Source organism: Alosa alosa, chromosome 1 (assembly GCF_017589495.1).
Source record: "Alosa alosa isolate M-15738 ecotype Scorff River chromosome 1, AALO_Geno_1.1, whole genome shotgun sequence".
In the NCBI taxonomy this organism is placed as follows: Eukaryota; Metazoa; Chordata; class Actinopteri; order Clupeiformes; family Clupeidae; genus Alosa; species Alosa alosa.
The window spans coordinates 37,458,879-37,486,692 of NC_063189.1; the positions used below are offsets into that span (position 1 = coordinate 37,458,879).

Below are 27,814 nucleotides of genomic sequence, written 5' to 3' on the forward strand. Positions count from 1 at the left end.
TCTGTTGAAACCGAACGCAAAATTGAGGTATTGTGATAATCTATCTATCAACTTTTAAAACTTTTAAACTAACTAACAACTTTCAAATCCCATAAGCAAGAAATGAAATATTAATTATAAAAAACAAAGTGGATTTTGAAGTACTAAAAAGAAAACATACCTTTTTGTATTCAAATATGTTCCAATATCCAATTAAAAGTTGAGAAGTTTATGTCCTTGGGTCCTCAGAGCTTAGAGAGTGAAAGGCTGGATTAAGCGCTGTGGTAGAGTGGTGGCACTGAGGATGGCTATTTATCAGGACGCAAGTACGCAAAGGTGGACGCATCACTTCCTCTACTACACTAACTCAACTCCAGCATGTTCACTGTGCTGTCCCATGGAGGATGGCTTGAATGGCAGACATGCACATACACAGACACAGACATAGACACACACATACACACACACACACACACACACACACACACACACACACACACACACACACACACACACACACACACACACACAGGAGGAGCTCTAATTTAGTATGCCAAACTATAGGGTGCGTGGGTTGTAAAGACTGACTGTAAGCACTGAAGGCACCCACGCCGGAACAGGAAGACCATAATAAGACAGTGTTCACTTCCTGTGGTTTCTTTTATTTTTCTATACTACACTTCTCCCCATCCTCCTCTGGGAAATAGCAAAAAAAACATATATTAAATTATTATCAAGACTGAATGAAACCATCACAATTTAGAGCATGTTTAATCAAGCTTTAGTTAACATAACATTTAGACCTGTTACTGTCATTATATATTTATACCACATGAACATGGTGATTTTAATAGATCATTATGATTATATTAATATTAATATTAATAGCCATATTCTTTGCTACTTCCTGAAACACCATGTTTGGCTTCTCCACTGGAATGTGTCTGAATCTCCATAATGAGCATAATGACTTTCACTCTGCACACAAGCCCAGTAATTACACCTCGCAGGCATCACCCTGTGTCTACCAGAAAAGCCTCAGCTAACTGCCACTGTCTGTGATGTAGTGTCTGTAACTGTGTGCATCTTCCCAGCGGCAGGGGAGGAGAAGAGTCAGAGAGGCATTCTGCCTTAATCAGGCTGTTTTCCGTCGGACATGATGCAATTATGGGACACTTCCTTTCTCACTAGGTGTGTAGGAACATCACAAGCGTGCTGACAGTGTAAATGGACTCTTGTTTACTCATGCTGTTTTTTTTACCGTAATAAAGTGAAAAAGAAGTATGTCATGAATATAACTTATGAATATATTGCCATGGATCATGACTAACATACTGTAAATGTGTATTGTGTATAAGTGGACTTCCTGAACATATCCAAAAATACAAATCCAAATTCCTTGGACACATGCAACCCCATTCACCCCAGTCAACCTCTCATTTAGCTTTGTTTAGATTTCTCAATATAGAATGTAGGACTGGTTTCCCGGACACGGTTACTCCACAGACATGCGTCACTCAGGGCACTTTTGTGCCTTTTATGTAGACTAGTATAGTGTGGTATGTTGCTTGTACAGTTTGTTTTACCATAACAGAGTCATCAAAGTTCAGTTCAGGTTCCTTGGCTGAATAAAAAACATAAACCGGTTACAGTAAAAAACAGTTACAGACACAGTCAAGCAGAGTGAGTCAAAAATCATCTCATTAAATGCCACAAACAAGCAGTGACATCAAAGGGGATTCCTTTTGCTTTCATAAATAAGGAATTCCTCATGAGTTGGGGCTCAATGACTGTTACATCTCCATTTGATGGATATTTTTCACACATTTTAGTATTATTTAGTTTAGTTATATGCGTGACATGACATTTTTTTACTGTCATTTTATCCCAGTAATGCCTATGGTCAAGCAACTAAACCGAAATGTATTAATCTAAAATGCAGCAAGGGAATGAGCCTGGCAAGTGCATATAAGAAGAGTGGGGATAGGCATTGAGGTTTTGTAGTTAAACTGTAGACAACACTTTGGTATACGAGGATGGGCACCTAAAGAAGCCATAAAGGAGTTGTCTGAAGCTGCTGAAAATGGAAGCCAAAAGCTTAGGGTGAGGGGCATACTTGGGGATGTAGTCTGATCACTAAGATTTGTGAAAAGTTGCCGTCAGATGTATGTTAAGGTGCATATGTTGGTGGCTCTGGTTGACATGTGTCTTAACCCATCGTGAGGTCGGAGGGGCTTGGAGGGGGGTGCCAGACATCACTGTCGTCTTCTGCCAGTGTCGTGGGCCTAATTTTTCAAAACACAGATGAAGGAAGGTGCCTACTTGAAAGCGAGTCAAAGTCTCACATAGGGTGCTTTGTTGTTGATGTTGTTTGTTGCTGCTCAGGTTCTTTGTTTGGGAAATCATATTTTTTTCCATTGTGTTCACAGCATAGTGTGTAGTATAGGCACTACGGACCAGACTTAATCCAGGTAATATTCTGGGTACCAAGGAGGCGAACATCTGGAGTCTGTTCTCCAGCCCCTGATACACAGAACATCAAAGCATGTTATGCAATTGTATTCAAATAATTAATCCCATTAAAAAAATACCTAACTTTTATTTAGAATAATCAGATGTAGTTGTAGCCTATTTATACTCTCTAAATATTTCAGATGAAAACCTATATATGCTGTATACTGTATGTTTACAAGCCTAGTCTGTTGGTTCTGTGTGAGAACAAGAACACCACACCAGCAGGTGGTGGTAAAGCTTCCTGGTCCTGGTTTCCTAGCAAGAACAGACTACAAGTAACCTAAACTAGATGTACCACAGAGCGGTACAAAATATGACCGCCGCCCAGTCAAGCACATTTTTTCCACAAAAATAAATCACGCTAAAAGGCATATATGATTCTAACTGTCTCACTAAATTGCATTATCCACACTCAATTCTCACTGGTATCTGCTAGACAACAAGTACCAAAACATGATTAGTTCATAGATTTCACATGTAAAATTACATAAATTACATAAAATACATGAATTGAGTGGTTATGGAATGGGTTGACATGGCCCCTTGAGATCAACATAAAAAAAAAATGGTCCTCCTAAACCCTACCCTCCTTTCGGGGGATCCAGTCCAGCGGGGGCTACAGATCAAAACAAAAAACGATGGTTCCATGCTATCCATGTGGGGTTACATGCCCACCAAGTTTCGTGTACCCCGGTCTTTCAGTGTCCCGGGAATCCTTGACGGAAATTTGGACATGCGAAAAAGAAAAAAAAAAGAAAAAGAAAAAAAAAATCTGACTAAACCTGTATGAGCGCCGCTTCTCTGTGCGGCGGTCATAATTACGTGTGAACACATAAAATGTAACATGTCATTCTATGCTCACATGTAAATTAGGTGACTTGTTAGGCGTTGTCTAATTTACTATTATTTCTAATTTACGCTTTAATTAAAAATATGTATTTACTACACTTTTTAAATATGTTTAGCCTTAGGCCAGTGGACCACTGTTGGATCACTATGAGAAAATGTGCCAGTCTGCCATTATACACATTGGTTTGCATGCAGTCCACTGGTGAGTTAAATCATTATTCTCATTTTATGGTATTAGCTTAACTAAAGGACCATGGTGCTCTGGAAGGGGACCACCGGTGTCAGCACCTAAGGGCCCGTCCCAATACCTCCCCTACCCCTAGATTTTTGCCCTAACCCTCGTTTTTGCGCGTGCATGTGTAGGGCTAGGGTGTCCCATTACTTTAGGGAGCAAGGGGAAGTGCTATTTTCCCCTTAAAATCAACCCTCAAAATATAGCCAGGACCGATGCAGGCTTAAAACGAAGTGGGAGATGAATTTGCATATAGTGGTGTCCCAATTCATAGGGAAAGATCTTACCCTCCACTTCCCTTGTCGAGGGGGCTTTAATGTTGAGGGCAGTCAAAACCAAGTGGAAGTTTTAAGGGGGGAGAAATGGGACGGGCCCTAGGAGACTGTCCCTGAACCTTCATTTGGAGATGACAAGTGGTGTGTGAAGTACAGGTATCATCAACACACAAACACACAAACAAACACCTCTTCATTTGTAGGTGAAGACCGATCATCTGCATTTGCTGCTGCCTGTGATGTGTGTGGCAGTATAATTTTAAATAATATCATGGAATAAAAATATGGAGAATGTTAAACACAATCTATCCATATTCAGGCCAATATACTACATAATGTACTAGATATAAATATGTAATATTCATTCTCCATAGGGGGACCAGAAAACAGGACTAACAGCAGACAAATGCAAACTTGCCTAATGAGTATCAGCAGTGGCGCCACCAAGGGGTGGCCAGTGGTGGCCGCAGCCACATCAACATAAACTCTGGCCACCCCTGTGGCCACCCCTGGCTATGTGGCCGTTGGACGCAAAATGTGTCCAAATTCAATTCACACCCGTTATTATGACCGCCGCGCAGCGAAACTATATAGGTTTAGTTGGATTTTCCGTCAAGGATTCCCGGGACACTGAAAGACCGGGGTAAACGAAACTTGGTGGGCATGTAGCCCCACAAGCTTAGCATGGAACCATTGTTTTTCGTTTTGATCTGTAGCCCCCCCGCTGGACTGGACCCCCTGAAAGGAGGGTAGGGCGGACACAGTTTTTTGTGAATATCTCGAGAAACGTAGGGTTTAGAAGGACCACCTTTTTTTTGTATGTTGATCTTAATGGGCCAAGTGAACCCATTCCATAACCACTCATTTCATGTATAGCGCCACCTAGTTAAAAATTAAAAAGTAAAAATGAGTTGTTGTAATCACAATATCTCTGGCTGACATGGTCAAAACTGCATGAAATTGAACGTGTAGGATCATTATGACACCTTCTGAATGCATGTCAAGTTTCGTGGACTTTCATTCATAGGGGCCATACAATAAATTAATTTATGTGTACATTTAGTGACCGTACATCAACAGAGTTTTCTGTGAATATCTTAAGAACCGTAGGGCCTAGGATGACCAATTTTTTGCCTATGTTTGCCTCCAGGGGTCATGTTAACCCATTCCATATGCACACATGTGCATAAACAGATATTCACACACACACATACATTCACAGTAATCATACGTATGACACATTTACACACAGTAGACATATGTACGCATGCATGCACATGCACACACACAGGCACACCCGCAAGCACATGCACGCACACACACACACACACGCACACACACACACACACACACACACACACACACACAAACACACACACACACACACACACACACACACACACACACACACACACACACACACAAACATAAACACGTACACGCACACATGCAGACAATTTAAGAAATTCTCAGAATTATGAACAGGCAAGATGGGGGTGGGGTTGTATAAAATGGATTTTACATGTGAAATCTATGATCTAATCATGTTTTGGTACTTGTTGTCTAGCAGATACCAGTGAGAATTGAGTGTGCATAATGCAATTCAGTGAGACGGTTAGAATCATATATGCCTTTCACCTTTTGTTTTTCAGCCAGACCAGCTGCAAGATACCCTGCCTTTGCTGAATTACTGAAGTTAAGCAGGCTTGGTTAGTACTTGGATAAGAAACCTCCTTGGAAGAGTAGGTTCCTGCTGGAAGTGGTGTTGGTGGCTGGCCAGTAGGTGGCACTCTTCCCTGTGGCCAAAAGCCACCAAACAAATATCAATCCCAATGTCCTATTGCAGTGACAGGGACACTGTACTGCAGGAGATGTTTTCCTTTGCATGAATGTTAAATTGAGGTCCTGACTCACCATGGTTGTTAAAGATCCCATGGCACTTATCGCAAAGTGTAGGTGGTTCCCTGATTTGCTTTATTTATGTACACATACATAAAGACACACACACACATGCACACACCCACACACATACACACACACATAAAAACACACACACACAAAGACACGTAAGCACACACACACATGCACACACACACATACATGCACACACACAACATGCACAAACACACACACAAACACATAAACACACATACACACACAAACACATGCACCTACACATACAAACACACCTACATACACAAACACACACACACACACACACACACACACACAGACACAAAAAAACACACACAAAGCACATAAACACAAAAACAACCACACACTCTGCACACACTCAATTACAAACACACAAAAAAGGAACAAAGTAGGAAATGAACACAATTTGACAAGCAGGACTTATTTTTGTGGAAAAAATGTGCTGGACTGGGCGGCGGTCATATTTTGTACCGCTCTGCGGTACATCTAGTTCTCTGCACTTGAATTACTCACGGAGTACTTATCACACATAAATTACGCAGAATCTGAGCTTCCCAAGTATATTAGCGGCTAGGTGTTAATTTTTTTTACAAAATTACATATTTACATGGCATTGGATTTACATGGCATTGGATTTAAGCGGATCCCGAGTAATCCGGTTTTGAAATTGCAGCAAAATTCTACATGTTATCCAACTTTGTGCTGAAATTCTAATATATTCTAATAGCACACTAAATAATGAACTTGCTTTCCAAATCAAAGAATCAAAAGTTGCTCATGGCATGCACAGATCAACAGTGCTTTTGAATAGATATTTCTACCAGCATGATTCAAGGCATGGATACAGCACAAAGTATTTTTACCTAATATAAAGGCTGACCCAAGATATATGCAAGCATGATCACATCATACTTTCCCAGATATGGGTAGGCTAGACTTGAAAACAATATAGCCTAGCATATGAAGAGCTCTTTTCTTAAATGCTATAAATCCATTGTTGTGGAACAAGTCATGTTATTTACTTGTTTTATTCAGGTAATATCAATAAAAGTGCAGTTGTGTTGTTTTGATTGAGTGAATAACAATTACCCAATTACAGTTTGAAAACAAAAAAATCATTTTAAAAAAAATATTTATGAAAATGCATTAAAATAGAGGATATAGTGTTTTGGAGCCAAACTCTTCCTTTGTGTCCTAATATATATATGTGATATATATATGTGATATATTACTATTGATTTTTTTTTGGCGTGCCACCCCAAGATTTGCAAAGGCCTCCCATGGCCACCCCTTTCAAAAATTTCTGCTGGCGCCATTGAGTATCAGGCCAACTTCTAAACATTTCTGTCACCCAGCTTCACATTTCCTGTTGCCGTTTTAGAGTGGGTGTAGAGACAACTGTCTCATAACCATCTAATATATTTGAAAATAAAATATGAATAGGGAGCAACTGGGTTTCTGATATTTAAGTGACACTTGTCTCTACCATTTATGTAGCTTGTTAGAATATTTCTCTTTTCCACTTAATGTGGGAAAAAAACAGAATAGTTCACGTATAAAAACATATCCCCACTTACTCCCTCTCCACTTTCTCAATCTACTTTCTTTTGAATTATTATTTGGAACAATTTGGCAATGGGTTAAGGTTGAAAGATATTATGAAGGACTAACTATTCCTTCTTAGTTTTGTAAGGGGTCCTTGAAATACCACATATTTTCATTCTTGTTTGACAGAAGGCATGTTGTTATCATTGTTTATGTTGCATTGTACCCAAATATCCCCTTGTGTAATCACCTGCCCAAATATCCCCTTGTGTAATCACCTGCCCAGCATAACAACTTCAATGAGATTCAGCTATTTTCCTGTAGAATTATCTAGCATTATTACTGCTGACACGCCCTATAAACATGTACAATATGCATTTTGTTCATTTTGAATGCATTTTGTGTTACAACATTCAACAATCCTTGTGTGTGAAATAAGCACATTTTGCACATTGTGATGCAGATACTGCACTGAATCCCCCCACCCCACCCCAATCTCCACCCCAGTGTGTTGACTCCCTGGTTGTGGAGGAGCGCCTCTCCAATGTTTTCCAGCCGGGGAGGCATGCATAAAAGACTCTAAGTAGTGTCTGTGGTGCGGGGATCTTCAGTGCATTTCCACAGTGCTCAGTGTGAGGATCCCCACCCTCAGCCTCTCACACGGATCCAGCCTCCAGACTCTTTCTGCGCTGCGCATACAACTGCAGGTAATCTCTCATTAATGTGAGGACAAAAAGAATCTCTCTGGTGGGTGTTTTATTAGGGTAACTTGCTGCAAGGAAGCCTTTATTCAAGTGGTTTTTGTTAGGAAGATTGGTCATATGTGTATTTCGGCCGACCAGACGAGAAATGTATGCCAGTGTTGATGATCCCCATCAGTGTCTTCGTTCTATTTTCATTGGGGCTATAAGTGGAAGGAAACAAACTTTGTATGCATTTTGATCATATCAAATGAATATGACACATACAGTATTTTATACTTATCTTTTTACAACTTCATTACATGTTTATGCTATTGCATATACATTTTGTATATAGCATACATTTACTCAGTGCAAGATCATGAAATCAGATAAATAAATAAATAAATAAAAAATAAAATCAAACAACCAGTAATAAGAAAGTACATTTGCAAGGGTTTCTAGGCTACTAGTGCTTGACATATATTTTGGGAGGCACTATCAACGTTTGCTTGTTGGGTTCAAATAATGTCTGTATTGTTTCCGCCTGAGAGACAGAAAAGTTGTGTGTACTTAGCCCAACTTAGCCCATTCTCTTTCCAGTCTAGTACATACTGCTGTTTACTTAGCCCTGATGGACTCTGAATGTGACTTTTGAGAGGAGCACATCTCAAGGCCTATTGCCATGGCAACAGGGAGCTGATTTCTGTGGCTGGCTGTGTCATGGCTGACGAGATTGCCTGCATACAGATTGAGACACCTCAAGGAAAGAATGGGTGCCATGCTGTGCATATGCTGCTGCTGACCACCGGAGAAGGACTAAATGACCTGAGAAGACTTTCTCTTGATGTCAGAACTATACTTTTTTATCATGTGAATTCATTTAATTTATTTTCACAGTTGAAATGAAGACCCATATGCTTCTCCTGTGCCTCATGGCTTCAGCATCTGTCATGTGTGTAAGTAATTTGGAGTAAGGTTCCCTAAAAAGTGAGCTATAAGAACGTAAAAATAAAGTTATCTGTCCATAAGCCATAGACCACAATTAATGGGTTCCAAATAATTCAGATGAAGTGACCCTGAGAGAAAAATGGTGGAACTATTTGATGGATTCAGCAGGTGGCAAAAGGCAGGTAACCCTGTCAATTTAGGAAATTTGAGTAAATGGGACCAAGAATATGCTGCAAATGTATAATTTTTTAGGATAAAGATGGTTCTTTAGCGATTGACGTGTGCCATTTGCAGGAACCCCCTTTCAGCCAAAATAGTGTTATATTAGGTACATAGCTTTTATGTGCCATTATTCAGTAAATAAGCCTGTGAAGTTTTATGAAGATTGGCAAATATTGGCAGCTGAAATTTGGTTTTTGGTGGCCATTTTGAAGAGTGAACCAGTTGGCAATTTGGGACATGTTTTCAAATAAACAAGTATAAGTGTACCAAATTTCAAATTTTTATGTTAAGCCGTTCTTGATATATTGACATGTAGCAGCTGTAGTGCCCCCTATGGGTGGAAATACGTGAAATTCGATGTGTGTCCAAAGAAACATATGGTGAATGTATATTAGCAATAGAGTCATTACGTGGCCCTGAAATGTGATTGACGTGAAACTTTGAAAGAAGGCAACAAATCCAAAATCTGCAAAGGGAATTGTGTCCATTTTTGATGAATGACATCAGGCTAGGTTACTTTACTTTAACTTTTCGTTTTTGACGAAAGAAAGGCTAAAGACACTTTTTAGTCCAAATGATGTCTATTACCAGACAGAAAATACTTGAGACATTAGAATGATGAAAGAACTGCAACTGTAGGCCAAGCTGCTTTGGAGATACCTGCAAGAATGTAAACTTCATTATTACAGCGCCACCTTGAGGCCTGTGTATGTCATTTCATGTGCCTGAGTTAGAGGTGAAGTTCTGAACCCCTCTGCCAACTTTGGTGTATTTTGGCCTGCCCAGGTTTGGTGTTTTTGCTGCCCAGTCACTTTTAGCCCTTTCTAAAAAATCAATGAGAACAAAAACAATGGGCTTCCAGCAGTTTCACTGCTTGGACATTTAATACATGTTTTGTCTATCCCTCAAGGTCAGAAGCAAACCTCATGCAAAACATCATGGCATTTCCAAACATTCCCAGTCACCTCAGGAGAAGGTAATGTTTCCTACTTCACTCATTTGGATAGTGTGCAGCATTTAAACAGTGCCTTATTGCAACGACAACTTTTCTGCACTGTCATCCTTTGGTTTGTATCTTAAAGGCTGTTATGGTTACACTAAGATCTCATATTGCACTCTACCTTGATTGTTATCTCTCATTGGAAGTCACTTTGGACAAAACCGTCAGCTAAATCAATAAATGTAACACACCTGACAACCTAACACACCTAACTGCACTTAAACATGCACTTAACATGCACTTTCCTCTCCTCCCTCCTCTACCTACTTCTTCTTCTACAACTTTCTCCTTCTACTACACTTATTAGTACTTTTAACTTCCTTTAGTAATAGTATGAATTGATTTAGTATTAATTCCTAACTAAGGTCTCCTTTACATTGTAGCTTGTAAGGTCGTAAGGTCTCCTTTACATTGTAAGTTTGGATAAAAGTGTCTGCTAAATGATTAAATATAAATGTAAATGTAATGTAAAATTTGTCTCTACTGCTTTTCTCCAGGATTCGATCCTGAGGAACCGAACGAGGGGAAGGGATCCATTCTACCCACTTTCCTCCCATTTGAAGCCAGCAGCCAGGGGCAAGAGGATGAGGAGGTGACCATTGAGGGAGGACAGGCCAGCGAGGCGGTGGGCTTTGGGGAGGAGGACAACAAGGAGAGCGGCACCCCCGTTCTCCTGAGTGATGAGGCACTGGCCCACCTCCTCCAGGGCTCTGAGGAGGAGCAGGAGGAGGAACAGGCAGCTGAAGTGGAGGAGGTGGCAGTAAAGGAGAGCGAGGAGGGAGAAAGTGATAACGGAGAAGAGGTGAAGAAGAACGTAGAGAAGGAGGAGGAGGATGGGGAGAAAGAAGGTGAGGAAGAGGCTGAGGGCCAGGGGGGGGAGGTGGAGAAAAGGGTAGAAGAGGCGGAGGAGGAGAGCAACAGCAGCACTGAGTATGAGATCCCCATGGATTTAGATTATGCCAGTGACAGTGATGGGTCAGAACCTCGGGACACCAAGCTGGAGGAGGCTAAACCCTCGTCCAGCGACGCTGAGGATCAGCCTGAGAAGGAACACATGCAGGAGGGGAAAGTGGAGGACCAGGAGCAGGATGGCGAGGAGATCCCCGCTGTCATGGCCGACTATGATCCCGAGACCACAGGAGAGGACGCCGAGATGCCCCCCAAAAAAGAGCTGGAGGAGGAGCTCAAAGATAAATCACAGGAGAAGGACACGTCCCTGGACAAGGAGAAAAACAGCAACGACAACAAACAAGGGGACGGTGAAGACGGGGACGAGGCCCTTCAGGAGGCCGAGAGCAGCGTGGGGTTCAGGCCAGCACGCCTGCCAGGGGACGAGGGGGACAAGCAGGAGAAGCTCACCAACGAGAGCGGCAGTCACACCAAGGGCAAGGGTCGCAAGCAGAAGAAGAACCAGCGAAGGAAGGGGAAGGGGCAGATGCAGGGTGACCAGCCCGTCCCGGCCGAGCCCAGCAACCCAGGGCACAGGCAGATGCTTGGGCAGGAGAAGACACCTGACACTGATGACAATGCTGTCCAGAGGCCTAAGAGAAGGAAGTCTGGGAAATGGGTAATTGTGGGGATGACTCCTCTTCTCTGATTGTTTCTTTAATGAATTGTCATGCTGTGCTTTCCCCTCATGCTGACTTCATTGCTGTCCATCCCTATGTTAAAAAAATGCTGTATCACTCTATAGTCCAGAGTTTCATTACTGGGGATTTCTGCGCTTGAAACACAAGAATATTTAACTATAAAATCAGGGTTCTGACCATGAAACAATTTGAACAAAAATGTGGCCTTGTAGGCCTGCGTGGTTTAACTCCTCTCTCCCTCTCGACAGGCCCCTATGGTGGGCATGAACCCAGTCCAGATCAGGGCCACGGTGGAGCTGTACCCGAGCCTGAGGCCACCCCCGACCCTGCCCGGCCAGGGCGCAGAAAGCAGTAAGTGTTGTTTCAGCGCTTGTGACTGCACGCAGCCGCGCTCTCATCAGGAATCTGCTGATGCGGGTCTTTTCTTTGGCGCTCCCACACAGAATGTGGTCACTGGCCCTGTTTTAGCCATGGCAATGGGCTTAAGGAATCAATGGCAGAGCTCACATCTGATTTAGCCTCTGTACAAACTCACCAAGCCCAAGGAATTTAACTCACCTCAGAAACAACCCTCTCTATCTCTCTCTCTTTGTCAGAATCACACATAGGAAAACAATGCATACATTTAATTGTGATGGCTTATTTTGTGGTAAATTAGGTAGTAATATCAGGTAACAAGAATGATCTTTTTTCATCTGTAGATCCCTGTGAAAATGTCAGATGCAAGCGTGGAAAAGTCTGCAAAGTCAATGAAGATGAGAAGCCTGTTTGTGTTTGTCAAGAGGCAGCGGACTGCCCTACCAGTGTTACTGAATTTGATCATGTAAGTTGAATACAGGACATTTCAGCTAAGTTCAATTCACAGCTGACCCCTTCTACACTAAACATGCATTTTGTTGTTTGTCATGTAATGGAAAAGGTAAACTTTAAAAATATCATTTTTATTAGGTTTGTGGGACAGACAACAAGACCTATGACACATCTTGCCAGCTGTTTGCCACAAAGTGTAATCTTGAAGGCACAAAGAAAGGACACAGACTTCACCTAGACTACACTGGAGCTTGCAAATGTACGTCATGCAAAAGTCTTTCATTGTTGTTCATGTCAGAAAATCAGGGAGTCAGGGAGACTAATCTCAGCAGGTCTGGTATATTTTACACACAGTACTTCATTGATTGATGAGTTGGTACTTGTACCATCAAGGCTATGAATAGTATATGTACAGTATATATAGTATATATATATATACACTACTCCTCCTATATATATATACACACACTACATACATGCACTATATATACATATATGTATATATATTATTCATAGCCTTGATGGTACAAGTACTCATCATGTCTCAACATGTGTGTGTGTGTGTGTGTTTATAAAAAAAGTATGTGAAGAAAGAATCCATATTAAAGTGTTCTGTGTTGAGTTGTGGGATGGGTGAAATTTTGATCAAATTCAAACATTACAGTAAATGGTTGTTTGTGCTAGCACTTCAGTTGGTTTCAAACCGTTACAAACACTTAACATTTAACACTTAACATGTGCATACCCCAGCGAACATCTGTGTGTGTGTGTGTGTGTGTGTGTGTGTGTGTGGCTTCTCCCCCAGTCATCCCTCCCTGCCTGAGCACAGAGCTGGCCCAGTTTCCCCTCCGCATGCGTGACTGGTTGAAGAACGTCCTGCTGCAGCTCTACGAGCATGACACCATGGCGCCCGGCTTTCTGACCCCTAAGCAACGGGCCAGGGTACGAACACGCAGCTGCAAATGATCGCGCAGGCTAGAGAGTCCCCAGAGTGGCGCTAATCAGTGATGAAACTAAACTAAATGACTACAAGTAAATGTAAATGTAAATGAAAATTGTCAAGGTTTTTTTCTCCATCAAGGTTTTGGTAGATGTATGTGCATGGTAGACAGGGGTGAAAGGGTTGAACCCCCCACTTCATTGCACTCTGTAACGGTTTCATTCATTGCAACGATATAGTTATTGGGGGGTTGCATTGGCCAGTTTTGGGTTACAACACCCCCCCAACCCCATCCCCATATTGCCTGCCTATGATGGTAGATATAATTGAAATCTTCCCGTTCTAAAATGGCTCTATTTCTGGTTGATGATTACTACTAGTCGCTTTGGATGAAAGCGTCAGCTAAATGGGAAGGCACAATGAACAAGGGGTACAAGGAGTAAAATTACCATTGCTGGTTCAGATTGTTGTTGACAGGGGCTCTTTATTGTCAGTGACAGAATGCTGGATCAAGAGAAAAGAGCTGACTCATATTACTGTGCATTGATAGTACGTGTTTAAGGTAAAAATATGCTAATAAAATCAGTGACACACAGATTATAATTTGTCTTGGTAAAGTATAACTTTAGGTTGAAGGTTACTTGAAGGTTTTCCTACAGTAGAGTCTCAGTTGAACACAACAGTACCCTTGGGCTTTTTTTTAAATGTAGTTGATGTGATGTTCCATCTGCTCCCCTACAGGTGCAGAAGATCTATGAGAGTGAGAGGCGACTGCATGCAGGAGACCATCCCATCGAGCTCCTAGCCCAGGACTTTGAGAAGAACTACCACATGTACATCTACCCTGTGCACTGGCAGTTTGCTCAGATGGACCAGCACCCCACAGACAGGTACAACACATCCGTAATATCAGGACAGTCCTTACGGGGTCATAATGCATGAGATCAAACTGAAGCATGCCTGAAAAATCATAAACGAAACGTTGCCACAAGAGACCAGTAATGTAGAATAAGTAGTGTTTCTCTACACCATATGAGCTTGTTGTATACTACTACAGAGATAGAAGCAGAAAACGTACCACTGTGCCACCATAGGACTTGATGAGTGTGCGCCACTCCAACTGCTCCCCCTGGTGTTTGCCTTGTGTACTGCAGGTATCTGTCTCACTCAGAGCTGGCTCCTCTCCGAGTGCCTCTGGTGCCCATGGAACACTGCACCTCACACTTCTTCCAGGAGTGTGACGCAGATAAAGACAAGCAGGTGTCCTTCAAGGAGTGGGGACACTGCTTCGGCATCAAGGATGGTAAGAGCTGTGGCATTTTCACAGGGACACATACACCTTATCTATCAGAGCTTATATGAATGTGCAATGCATCCAGACACTCACTGTTTTTCCTTCAACAGGAAGTCATTCAAAACATTATGACATTATATATATATATATATATATATATATATATATATATATATATATACACACACACACACACACACACACACACACACACACACACACACACACACACACACACACACAATGTTATACAATGTTTTTAATTTGTTCCTTGTATTTTGATGCCATACCTAACTGTATGATTGCTCCTTACAGAGGACATGGACACTCATCTACTGTTCTAGTTACCTCTATACCTCATGCATGGAGAGACAAGAGGACTTCTCCGACTGGTGCTGAGCAGACAGAAATAAAGCTTCTCAGACTGTGAACTGTAAAGGGGGACATTGCAAATTCAAGAAGGAACATGTGCTAAGTTCTTCTTGCCACTGTTTTCCACTTAGATGGATTGAATGAGAAATGTGGGTTTTTTACACTTCCAGATATAATCCAATGTGGGGAAATGTATCTACACATGGCCATGTTGTATGATGGAGTATGTAGTCTTAGCTAGCGAGGATTTTTTGTAATTAATGTGATCTTGTATATCTAACCATTAACCACAATACTATCTATGTTACAAAAACATTCCAAAGGGGGAAAAGTTTACATTTTGTTCATATTAGATAGAATAAAGTGTTAAAAGAGTATATATACTACTTAATCATTATGCTGGAATATCATGTTTGATCATTCCATATGGTGCTTTTACATCACTGCTATAAGAGCAGAATATGAAATGGCACTAAAAATAAAAACGAAACTGAAAGATCAAATCGATTACTGTAAGTTAACAGCAGTAGCTGTTACTATGTAGTGTAAAGTGCCACATATTATTTTACATGTAATGTCTGATGCTTCCTTAACACTTCTAATAAAAGCCTTTGAATATGGGTGTGAATAATCATGTAATTGCTGTTTCAGCCTATTTTCATTTTCTCCACTCATGTTCAGGTGGACTACTTCTGCTCTCATTATGGTTGTGAGGGGGCTTGGCTCTGATTGAAAACCTATCCACACAGAGAAAAAAAGCCAAAATCATATTATCAATCTTGTCCAGACATTTGACTCATATCACACAAACCAATAGTGGATATATGTTTGAGCTATGTTATAGGGTTTTTACAGTAGAAAGAACAGAGGCGCACTCAATGGCTTGATACTAATACAATTTGTATTGAGAACTGATATTTTAACGAGTCTTAAGCTGATGATACATGGGGCAACTTTTTGAGCAATGTTGCTGGGCAATGTTCCTCATTATTGTGGTTCTGGCATTTTCTCATCGATATTGGGCAACAGTTTCTTTTCTGGAGAAATTTGATCATCAGTAGGCAAGTTGTCATGATGATCCAATCAGAATAAATGGAACTGGTTATGTGGTTGCCCAGCAACATTGCTCAAGAAGTTGCCCCATGTATCATCACCTTCAGGCTATGGTCTTAGGACAAAACTTATAGGGTTTTTAAAAAGTGTTAGTGATGTTTTGACTGTGAGATGAGTGTAGACAAAAATGCCATCTTTAAAATTATATTTACAAAAATGAAAATATAATCTATAGTACTATAGTACTGTATCTATCGTACAGCATATCTAACCTCAGCAATGATACTACAGTAATAGTATCAGACTAATGAACTGCAGCAACAATGTTGCATTGTATTAATTTCATCTGGGGGGAATAGCTCAGCTGAACAAAAATGTCTGCCCATAGACACCTGAGCTCAACATTCTGCAAGGTTTTGCCGCTTGTAGACATTGATGTCATCTTCTCGCACTCTTTAGTCTTGGGTGTGGGAAGGGATTTGTAAAATGACCACTTCACTAACAATTTGTGGTAATCACAATACCTGGTGCTTCACACAGTCTGTTTTCCAAAAGACCTGAAAATACATAGTATCTCCCATTAGTGGTCGCCCTTTCTTAGTCAAGTGTCTAAAGTGATAATGATATTGTATGTACAGAGTTAGCCTAAGCAAGGCTCTTTATAAAAAGAGGTTGTTCCCATACAAAACAGTCAGTCTTCCACAGGAACACTGACAGTATCGAACCAGAGGTATTGGGAAATGTGTCCTGGATGACTGAATACTATTGTGTTTGTGTAAGGCTTAATGTGGCTCTTACAGTGTACAACATTAATATTTTTCAGGTGAAAAGAAACATGATCTGTTTCCTGTGGATCATCTTCCCCTCCTTGGCCTCTATGGTAAGGTTGCATGAAACCAGTGAGAAGCTACGGTCTTGTTTTCATTATGCAACTTGCTTTTCTCTCAGTGTTTTTTTCTGTCTGTGGAGTTCACTGGTGATGAATGATTTATTGTTCTCCGGATGTTTAGGCACAGGCAGGGGGATCAGGAAGTGCAGAGGTATTGTTGGTACATAATAAGGCCTTCACTGTAGAGACTGTAGACTGTCCTGTCCATGATTATGTGTCTTTTTTGTGTCGTAGCATGCAATGCTTTGTAACTGCTCTGTATTCTCCCAGGTTGCTAAGGCTGCTGGAGGGGTGAATGGGGGTGTGGGCAATGCCGCTGGTGGCAATGGTGTTAATCCAGTGATCCTCAATGGCATTGTAATGAATGGACAACTTCCTCAGGTGGATATCAAAGTGTGAAAACTGTAAATGTGATACGTAAATACAGTATATATTAAACATGTAATTGTTTACAAAGGGTGCTGGCTTTCAGCTGAAAACTATGCAAAGATATTCTGTAGAGATAATATATGCTGGTGTAATAAAATAGGCAATATGTCTTACCTCGAGTCTGTGGAGTGGGTAACATTGATTACAATGTATTGATTACAATGTATTCCATAAACCTTTTCTCAAACAGGACAAGTTATAGAGTTTAATCAGCAATAAATAAAAGAGATCCTACAAGAGCTACAGAAACCATATCAATAAATAGTGTACCCCTTAGAGTAACCATTTCACTGGACTCCACCCCTCTCTTGCAGCTGGTACCAGTGGGTGCCTTACTCCTCCAGCAGCCAGGGGGTGCTGTGCCTATGAACCAGGGAGCTATGCCAATGCTTCCTGGACAAGGTGCGCAGCCTGGGGTTACCTTCCCCCTGGCCTTCGCTCTGCCTCAGCAGCAGCTACCGCAGCAGCAACAGCTACAGCTACTGCTACAGCAACAGCTACAGCAGCAGTTACAGCAGCAGCAGCAGCAACAGCAGCAGCAACAACAGCCTGGACTGCCTCAGGGCCAGCATCAGCCACAGGCAGTCAGCAATGCTTATGTTACATTATACCTGACATAAGTTACATATGTTACATATCTGACATACACCATGTCCAGACATTTGATTCAATACTGCTCTGTTGCAAATCAATTATATTCAAAATACATTTTAAAATTGTGTTATAAAAATAACGGGACTTAAACAGAGTGTTGCCTCATTGTGGTTGATTTTGCCCATGTGTTTGCAGGCAGTGCCGGTGTTTGCAGTGTTGCCCCAAGCTAACGGCATGGCAGGAATGGGGGGGCTGCAGTTTCCTTGGATGGCAGCTGGGCAGCAAGTGCAGGTGCTAATTACGCCATAACGATTCATGATCAGGTCTTTACAAGCACTAAGAGGATGGGGACTGATTCAGTATTTACAGACACAGCGGTCCTGAGTCAGGATTGGGTTGCACCTCTTTGACAATGCCTTCCATTTTCATTTAAACGTTGAAAAATGTCATTTCATTAAATATTTTCAATGATGTTACATTTTTAAACATCACATTGTTGTTTGCAATGACCTATTTTATGTTGCGTTCTCTTCAGTTTTTGTCCCTGGGAGTGGCAAATAATCTCCAACAGGGGGCAGGTGGGGGCCAGGGCCAGGGGCAGGGGGCAGCGGCTAAAGCCCGAGTGAAGGTACTGTTGTGTCCAACTGAGACTACTGTAGGAAAACCTTCAAGTTACCTTCAACCTAACATTATACTTTACCAAGACAAATTATAATCTGTGTGTCAGTGTGATTTTATTAGCATATTTTTACCTTAAACACATACTATCAATGCACATTATGAGTCAGCTCTTTTCTGTTGATCCAGCATTCCGTCACTGACAATGAAGAGCCCCTGTCAACAACCTCTGAACCAGCAATGGTAATTTTACTCCTTGTACCCCTTGTTCATTGTGCCTTCCCATTTACATTGAACAGTAACTGTCTTCAGTGCTTATATAGCACTTTTTACATATATTCAGATGTAAGATCTAATGTTTATATACACTGTACAATATTCCATTATCCAGGTGATGAAAAAACCGACCATCAGACCCATGTCCCTGGCTGAAAGACTGAAGGTAAGCTGAGAAACTGTTCAACACAAACACAGTGTGTATTTGTTGCCCCAGGGCTCCCTTGTAAAAGATATTTGAATATCTCAATGGAACATCACCTGGTAAAATAAAGGATAAATAAATAAAAATAAATAGTCTAATGTGCTGCAAGTTCCTGTTCCCTAACATACACTGCATTGGTGATTTGTTTTAGCTCTCCGTGACTCCCCAAAGAAAAAGTGCCTGAGGAGAACATGTGAGTCTGGCACACACACACACACATACACACACATACACACACATACACAGACACACACATACACACACACACACACACACACACACACACACACAGACATACACAGACACACACATACACACACACACACACACACACACACACACGTACACAGACACCTTTCCTGTCATGCTGTCACTATTGTGGCATTAAGTTGCTTCATTGCGGTGCTTTGCTGCTTGCTGACATGCTGACTTGTCTGTACCTGAACACTGTACTTGTCTCCAGTGTTGAGATAATATTTATCTTCACTGTCAGTTTTGGCTTTCACCAGACAGAAAGGACAGAGAACTGGTTAGAGGTGGTTTTGCAATGGAAACAGTGTTGGAAAAAAATGTACCAGAACATTATTTTCTCATATCCAAGGTGATCAGAGCGAGACCCAAGCTGAGATGGAGAAGAGGTTTCAGAAAAAAAAGAAGATTGACAGCAGATCTTTAAATACACCGTGTAAAATATTTAACCAGCTGTGACGGACTGTGTGGATTCATGTTGTCAAATTCTTTTCAATGAACAAATAAATCTGTTTAGCTCACAGAAAGCCTCTGAAGTATTTTAATTTACACCGTGTAAAATATGTAACCAGCTGTGATGGACTGTGTTGATTCATGTTGTCAAATTCTTTTCAATGAACAAATAAATCTGTTTAGCTCACAGAAAGCCTCTGAGGTTTTTTGATTATTTAAAAAAATGATAAGGAGATAAGTGGTAAATATATTCTAGGTTAGTCTATGATAAAGGTGTGTAGAGTTTTAGGCCTGCGAAAATAGATGAATCACCACGATGAACAGAAACAATGAAATAAAATACAATGCCTAACAATGACTTCACCAACCACAATGACAGGTAGATACTTACTGCACTTTCAGAATGGCTATATTGTGGGTTATATTTGCATGTTAGGTTGTTGATGACCTATATACCGCAGACAAAGCAACAGCATTACACTCCTTACCCCAAGCTATTACCTTAGTGTGCACATTTAATCAGCTGTTTTGCAGGATATGAATGTCTTTACCTCATATAAGAGGGTGTGACGGACAAAATGTCATGTTTGTAGCTAACAGTATGTTCATGTTCTAGAATAGTCTTTCTTCATTTGGTTTCACCTCTCAGCAGCACACTATTGCTATGAAATTAGACAAACACAAGTCACAAAATAACAAACATGGCTGTTTATTGGCTAGTGTGCTTGGTTATGTTCAGGGTCAGGCGTGGCTTTTGAGTATTTGTCCAGTAGCCACCTTGTTTGTGTGAAATGATCTGTGATTGGCTGTTAGTTTCGTGTAACATCCAAAGATTGATCAATGAAAATGACAGCAAGATGAATAAAGGTGCAGATTATTAGCATTTCATATTAAGACTAGATGTATCGCATAGGGGTATAAAATATTACCGCCACTCAGTCCTGTACATCTGTTCCACGATCATAAATCACACTAATCAATTTGTATACATCTTCTACTCAACCCCCACTCTTGAAACTTTTGTGTATGCTTGTTTGGCATGCCTGTGTGTGTGTGTGCGGGCCGCACAGCAAGTAGCCTACTGGCGCTGCGAATGTGAATAGATTTGTAGCACTAGCCAAAAAATTTGTAGCATTTTTATAAAACCTTTAAAATCACAAGTAGGGCAGTTCATCACAGTTCATCCATTGCAACTGGACTGATGAAAGGTCATGTACACCTGTAGGCTACTGTACATTGTATTTGGGGAAAGCAGAAGGTATCAGTTTTACATTTATTTATTTATTTATTAACAAACACAACAATCCCTGTCATTTCCATGTAGTTTTCAACAGCTATCAAGAAGAGAGGTCATGCCATGGATTTTTGTAAAAGTTTCTTCTTCTACACATGCACGATTTTAGTCATCTTTAGTTCATATGATATTCAACTTTATTGTCAATGCACAAATGACAAAAAAAATAGTCTAAAATGAAATGCAGTTTTACATCTAACCAGTGGTACAAATAACTGACATGTCCAAAAGGGCCTTCATGAAATGCGTCGCTAGACTGTTCACATTTTAACGGGCCAAGTTGAGAGCTGCGTCCGTTATTGTTCGTGGGAAAAATACTGATTTCCACATTGCAACTACTGAATCCATGGTCAGGGACCACCAGAAATGTCCTCACGGACCACAAGTAGGCCGCGGACCACTGGTTAAAAACACCTGGCTTACAGTATCAAGCGGACTTAAGCTGCCACCTCTTGGCGAAAAGTTGTAATACCTTTCACCCAGCTGCGTGAATCACAGAAAGCGCAAATGAAAAATGAAGTGGCCACTTCTAAATGGGACCCACTGTTCAGTAGCTGAAGGTCTGTGGCTAAAGCAGCCATAATGAAAGTGTTAACACTGTTTGGATACTTCCCACACACACATGCTTTTTAACCGCATAGACTACAATTACCAAGCTGGAATCAAAGCACATCGATTCACCTCTCACAGTCACACCCTAAACAAGCACTTCAAACAAACAAACAAGCGTCTCAGTCTCACGCATGTATAGCCATAGGCAAAACTGTATCAGACGTAACGTTAGTAAATCATCCATCGCACAGAATGATTTTTGTAGCACGTGCAACAGGTACAGCCCTGCCCTGGATACATCTCTCAAAGTGCGCTCTAAAACATTTGGTTTAAATGGAGATGTAGCCTAGATCATCACTGGTGCGTTAATAAATCTACATTGTGACGAGTTGACACAAATGATTCACTTTGATGAATTTATGTAGTCTAGTCAATTACGTTGTCTCAGCCCTAGTTACTTTGTTTGGGAATGAACGTTAGCTCAGATGTTTTTTGAGACTTTTTGTGGTCTTACTGTAATGCAACATTTTACAAAGCACTGACAGGGCCACCAGGACTGTGAGCGAATCAACAGCAGAAAAATCTATTTAGCAAGCAGAAATGTCCCAGCCTGTTTAGGATGCTTCATAGACAGGTTATCTTTCAGGTAAGCTAGGCCTATTTCCATTAGAAAACCATCACGTTAGCGAACGCGTTGTGACTAACTCACTTAGCTCCTGTAGGCTATAGTCTATGGTCAGAAAAGAAGAAGACAGTCGAAAGATACAATTACAGCGCTGATATCAATTTGCTTGGTAACCACATTTATGGTTTTCTACAAATACACTGGTCAATAATCAAATTGGCCCCCATAACTCAACCAATACTAACGGTAGGCCTAACATTATTTTACCTAGGTCGTAGGTATACAACTTGTATAAGATTAACGGACCTGCAGTTAAAACCATGCATGTCCGATAAACATTCTCAGATTTATTTCGGCTTCAAGAAGAAATGGGAATTACATTTCATGTGAAAATCATCCTACCCTTATTAGACGTTCTCTGCGGTAAACTAAAGTGTTGTCCTTGTAGGAAGTGTCTTTCCAACCCACTTTAGATTAACTTCCAACAAAATTATGTCTCACTGCAACGATGCGCCATCTGGTGGACAAACGACTACGTAACGCCAATACTGGAAATGTAGCCAAATGATGATGAATATTTGGTTTTCATTTAATCCTACTGAATTTGTAATTATGTATCGGCCGTTCTAATTGCCGATACCGATAGTATGTGCGTGCCTGTGTGTGTGTGTACACATTACTTCATTTTTTTTAGACCCCCCATGGATGAAATTCTACAAAACTTGGCATATCCCCAGAGAATGTCAGGTTAATCATACAGATACAATTTGGTGCAGTTCTGAACATCTTAACTGAAGAGAGGGGCGATTAAAGCAGAATGATATTGCATTTTCATTTTTTACTGGGGGTGCAAATCACAAATGAGTGATTATGGGCTAGGTTGATGTGGGCCCTTGAGACCAACATACCATAAACATTTGTTCATCCTCGGTGCCACGGTTCCGTGTAGTTATTTAGGAAAAACTTTTTTGGGTTTCGGGGGGCCCAGCGACTTTTTTCTGTAAAAGTCTAGGGGGGCTACATACCCACCAAATTGCATGTGCCCCAGTGTTTCGGTGTCCCGGGTATCTTTGACCAAAAATTCAGGAAGTAGATGACGAAGCGTCGGTCATAAAAACTGTTAAAGGTGCTCTAAGTGATGCCACACCACTAACCACTCGGTGAGTTGCACAGTTTTGAAAACAAACGTTAAGGGTTGTTTTAAGGACATGTTTGTGCATGCCCATAGGCAGCCACTCTGAAGTAGTCAAAGGCGATTCAAAACTAGTCAGAAAAGTGATAGGACCCATCGTCAAAATTTCGGTGTCCACCATTTCAGTTCATCCAAAACAAACCAGAAAAGGGACTCAAAGTGCTAAATATCGGAATTATCCTTTAAGACATCTGGAGGGAGGTTTACCCATAGACAGTAAAATAAAGGGTTTACCTAACATACTGCACTTACCAGCTGGCTACCGCTAAACTAACTATGATATGAACTTCTGGACTATGACGGTTGCAACACAGGTGTTTTCCAAAACCATAGCTCCATTGAATTGGTATAGCCTAAATATTCTGTTGACGTGGGAGAATATGGTCTGCACTAGACTATAGCTTGACAGTGGTAATCATTTAGCACACTAACACTTTACTTTGAGCTGGATTCAAACCCATAGGGCAGGCTAGTACCTACCATGACACCTTCCAGAAGGCAGAAGAGACATCATGCACTTCAGTTCACTTGCCCCACTGAACCGCAGAGCTGATGGCAAATTGCCAAGCTGAAGTAAACATAAGTAAGAATAGAGGAGATCAGCCTGGTGTAGCCTGCCGTGAGGCAAAGTGAGTTGTGTCATAGAATTTTGAGGGAACCAATGTGTTAAACGGTCACTGGTGCAACATATAAGTTAGGGCAAACAATTGCTAGATTTTGCAACTTTTTCACCTATCACGATACAGTCATATGTATGGAAAACATATGGCCATATGAGAATGAACATCCGGCTGTCATAATCATAATCATCATAATCATTAATATGTTGGTGTGCCTTGGCATTTTTGTTTGACATTTGAACGGTTGAGAACTGTTTCACCTACGCTACCTTCAATGATGCATGTATAGGATTAAAGTTAATTTCAAATTAGTTCTTCATTTTAAAAGGTCAGCCTATATGAACAAATGTATAAACTTGATAACCTATTAATTTAAAAATAGATCATTCACAAATGAAACTGATATAGCCCATAACCGGATCTCTGTGATTTGCAGGTGTGCCATTACTCATGCCACTCTATATCATTTAGCATGTTAGTTCGAACTACAAAAGTTTGGAAACTATCATGGTTTAAACTGACATACATGCTGGTACAACAGTCTTGGGAAACTGTTAGTTCAAAGCCAAACTCCATAGTTATACTGGAATGTAGCGAAGTACTAAACCTGCAGGTTTGGTATACCCCGGAGACCTGGGTTGAAGGCCGGGTAGGGTGACTGCTCTCTCCATTCACTACAGGGAAACACTCTGCAATACAGCACACTTACTGTAACATAACACACATAACAGTTTGGGGAACACTGTTCTATAACTTCCAGTGACCTTGCTCCATCATAACTTTGAAGACAAAAAGTGATAATACATTGAGTGATGTCACACTTAATGAAACCCAGTCTCATGGTATTTACAGCATCAGTGGTTTTCAACCCAATGCCTCATCCGTGTCTGTCGTCTGTTTACAACACCTAATGACACAGCTCCTTGTGGCTTTCAGCACCAAAACACATGAGCCTGTCTAAAAGACTAGAAGCTTATTATCAAGGTAAGTGCTGACCACCCATCATAGCAATTTAGGGGAAGTGATGTCAGCTAAGTCAGTAACAACTAGAGCTGTGTTTTGTGTGACAAAGTACAAGAGTTGTGAAAACTGTGCAAAACAGAATACTGATCACTGGACAACATAACAATAGTCTCTCAGCGTTTATGGCTGAGGATTACTGTGAAGACAATATGATGAAACAGCTGGATTACCTTGAAGGGTTCTATTAGACTTGATGTAAACACCAAGTCAATAAATTGGAACTCAGTAGACAGCTGAGAGAACTTGTCTACTAGATTCCGAGAGTGTGGCACTGTATTCCGTGTCCTGCTCTTACAACTGCCTAGATCGCACAATGACATTTCTGCTCTTTCTTGCTGCAGCTGTGACATTTTGTAATGTAAGTAGTAAAACATTAGATCTGGGAAAATATCATTTGTATCTCCTCCTAACTCATTCTCTGTGATTGACATGTGCTATCTTCTTTCATACTGCAGGTCACCTCCGCGAAGGTAAGCCCTCACCAGACACAGTAGCAGCAGCAAGGGTGACAAGTTAATAGTTGAACTCCACTTGCAGTAAATTCTGACTCAGAATATGACATTCATCTCATTCTATTCTAGAGACTAGACTGTGAGTTCTCAATGATTGATTTCCTTCACTTTCCCTTTTGCAGAAGCTGGCTCTGATTACGGGCCTGAATGGTGGGGGGGTGTTGACCGGGTTGAATGGGGGGGTGTTGACCGGGTTGAATGGGGGGCTGTTGACTGGGCTGAATGGGGGGCTGATAACTGGGGTGAACCCGGGGCTGGTACTGAACCCTGGCCTTCTGAACGGGGGCAATGCCCTCATCGCCCAGCCACAGCTGGCACAGGTGAGTGGCCCTATGTTTGAGGGGTTTGTACGAGAGGTTTAAAGTGTGATTCCCACTAGAGATGTGTGTTTTAACTGACTACATGCTGATCATGCTAATAACAGAGTAATGGGAGCTGCTGTGTGTGTGTGTGTGTGTGTGTGTGTTTGTGTGTGTGTGTGTGTGTGTGTGTGTGTGTGTGTGTGTGTGTGTGTGTGTGTGTGTGTGTGGTGCAGATGGCTCCTGGTGTCCCATTTGTTATGCAGCCCCCTCAGTTTGGGTTTCCCCAAGCTGGGGCTCAGCAGCAGCAGCCACCACCGCAGTTTGCTTTTCCATCTGGCAATGGGGTATGTTCACTCTCATCTCTCTTTTCCATCTGCCAGTGGGGTATGTTCACTCTCATTCATGACTCTACAGAGAAGTACTTCACCTCAGAGATACTACAGTCATTGACATTGTTTAGTTTTGTCCTTTGAATAGTGAAGGTGGTTTGTAGGTTTTTAGAGAAGGCAAAACCCAACTATATGCAGTCTAATGCTTAACTGTGTGATGGTCACTTGAAAAGTGACTTCAGTGGACCAACATAATATGACATAATCTTATTTCATTTCTGATGCAATCACTATATTCGGAAGTGAAAAGTACATTCACTCATGAGTAGTCGTAAAACTTGTATCACTGACTGTAAAGCTCAAGATTCCAAATTATGGGAGTTTAAACTTGCAGTAAATGTGTACAACACTGATTGATTTCTGTCTTGTATAGGGATTTCCTTATTTTGCTGGTTTTCCTCAAGGCCAACCTGGAATGTTTCCTCCACAACAAGCTGCGGTACGCTGGCCCATAGTCATATTCAATGTGTGCCTAGCTTACATACGGTGATGTCCAGTAAGGGACCCGTGCTTGGACTCAGCTCTCCTCTTTTTATTCATAGGGTGGGAATGCTCAGCAGCAGCAGCAGCAGCAGCAGCAGCCGAATCCCAACGTGAGGAGATTCAAGGTAGAGTGTGTTATTAGACCTTAAAGCCAGAACACAAATAGCGCAGAAATGAAGACGGGACACATCATTATCACTCTAAGAAGAACTGCAAGACATTTTACAGCAGATGCATTGATAATAGGGTTATTGTAATTTTGGGGGTGGTGAGTGCTTTTGACTACACTGACATGAGTAATGCCTGTTATTTCACTCTCTCAGAGGATGCTTAGAAAACTCCAAAAAACCAGTGTTGGTGTGACTCAGGTGCAGTGATTTATGTCATTTAAAATCACCTTGCAGTGGGTTTCATACTGTAACATGTCACATGAACTCACACAAGTCTGTGTTTTTCCTCCTGTGTGATAACTTCAGGCTCCTCTTTCTATTGAGACTACACCTCCAAGCCCAACCCCAAACACAGCTGCTGTGAAAGATATTCTGTGCACAGAAAAGGTGATCATCAATGAATTTAGTAGAGATGTTGCATGATTATAATGTTACTTGGGACTTGGGACTAATAAGATCTATTTCTCTTTCCAGAAATAAGTTGACACCACCAGTGTTTGGTTTGGAAGAATGTCTACACAGATGCACAGAAAGACTTGTGATCTATACAATGTTTTAGTTTTAGTCTGTTATGCATATTATGCTATACTATAATTGGTGTGTGACAGAAGAAAATAAAATCTACTATATTGCAAATACTGAAGGTAGTCCACGTTTGTTTTCCTAAAGTGGGTAGTTTTACAATCCGGGTGCACTTGA

General features: G+C 41.2%; 3 protein-coding genes across 3 annotated transcripts; all 3 read left to right on the top strand.

Annotated features, from left to right (window-relative positions):
• Positions 1-8,732: 8,732 nt before the first annotated feature.
• Positions 8,733-15,805, top strand: sparcl1 (SPARC-like 1). The gene is made up of 11 exons (XM_048252363.1): positions 8,733-8,858; positions 8,914-8,968; positions 10,093-10,158; positions 10,680-11,749; positions 12,020-12,122; positions 12,473-12,594; positions 12,720-12,840; positions 13,387-13,523; positions 14,263-14,411; positions 14,676-14,824; positions 15,131-15,805. The coding sequence occupies exons 1-11, from the start codon at positions 8,733-8,735 to the stop codon at positions 15,157-15,159; spliced, it is 2,127 nt and encodes a 708-aa protein (XP_048108320.1). The 3' UTR covers positions 15,160-15,805.
• Positions 15,806-16,948: 1,143 nt separating this feature from the next.
• Positions 16,949-20,107, top strand: LOC125308939 (mediator of RNA polymerase II transcription subunit 15-like). The gene is made up of 11 exons (XM_048265949.1): positions 16,949-16,970; positions 17,064-17,120; positions 17,251-17,280; positions 17,400-17,510; positions 17,873-18,142; positions 18,348-18,443; positions 18,688-18,780; positions 18,960-19,013; positions 19,162-19,212; positions 19,403-19,444; positions 19,853-20,107. Exons 2-10 carry the CDS (start codon positions 17,076-17,078, stop codon positions 19,433-19,435), a joined length of 783 nt encoding a protein of 260 aa, XP_048121906.1. The 5' UTR covers positions 16,949-16,970; positions 17,064-17,075; the 3' UTR covers positions 19,436-19,444; positions 19,853-20,107.
• Positions 20,108-25,572: 5,465 nt separating this feature from the next.
• On the top strand, positions 25,573-27,754 carry scpp9 (secretory calcium-binding phosphoprotein 9). Its single transcript, XM_048252484.1, has 9 exons — positions 25,573-25,617; positions 25,715-25,729; positions 25,894-26,091; positions 26,307-26,417; positions 26,836-26,901; positions 27,005-27,070; positions 27,269-27,313; positions 27,422-27,502; positions 27,590-27,754. The coding sequence occupies exons 1-9, from the start codon at positions 25,573-25,575 to the stop codon at positions 27,593-27,595; spliced, it is 633 nt and encodes a 210-aa protein (XP_048108441.1). The 3' UTR covers positions 27,596-27,754.
• Positions 27,755-27,814: the final 60 nt, after the last annotated feature.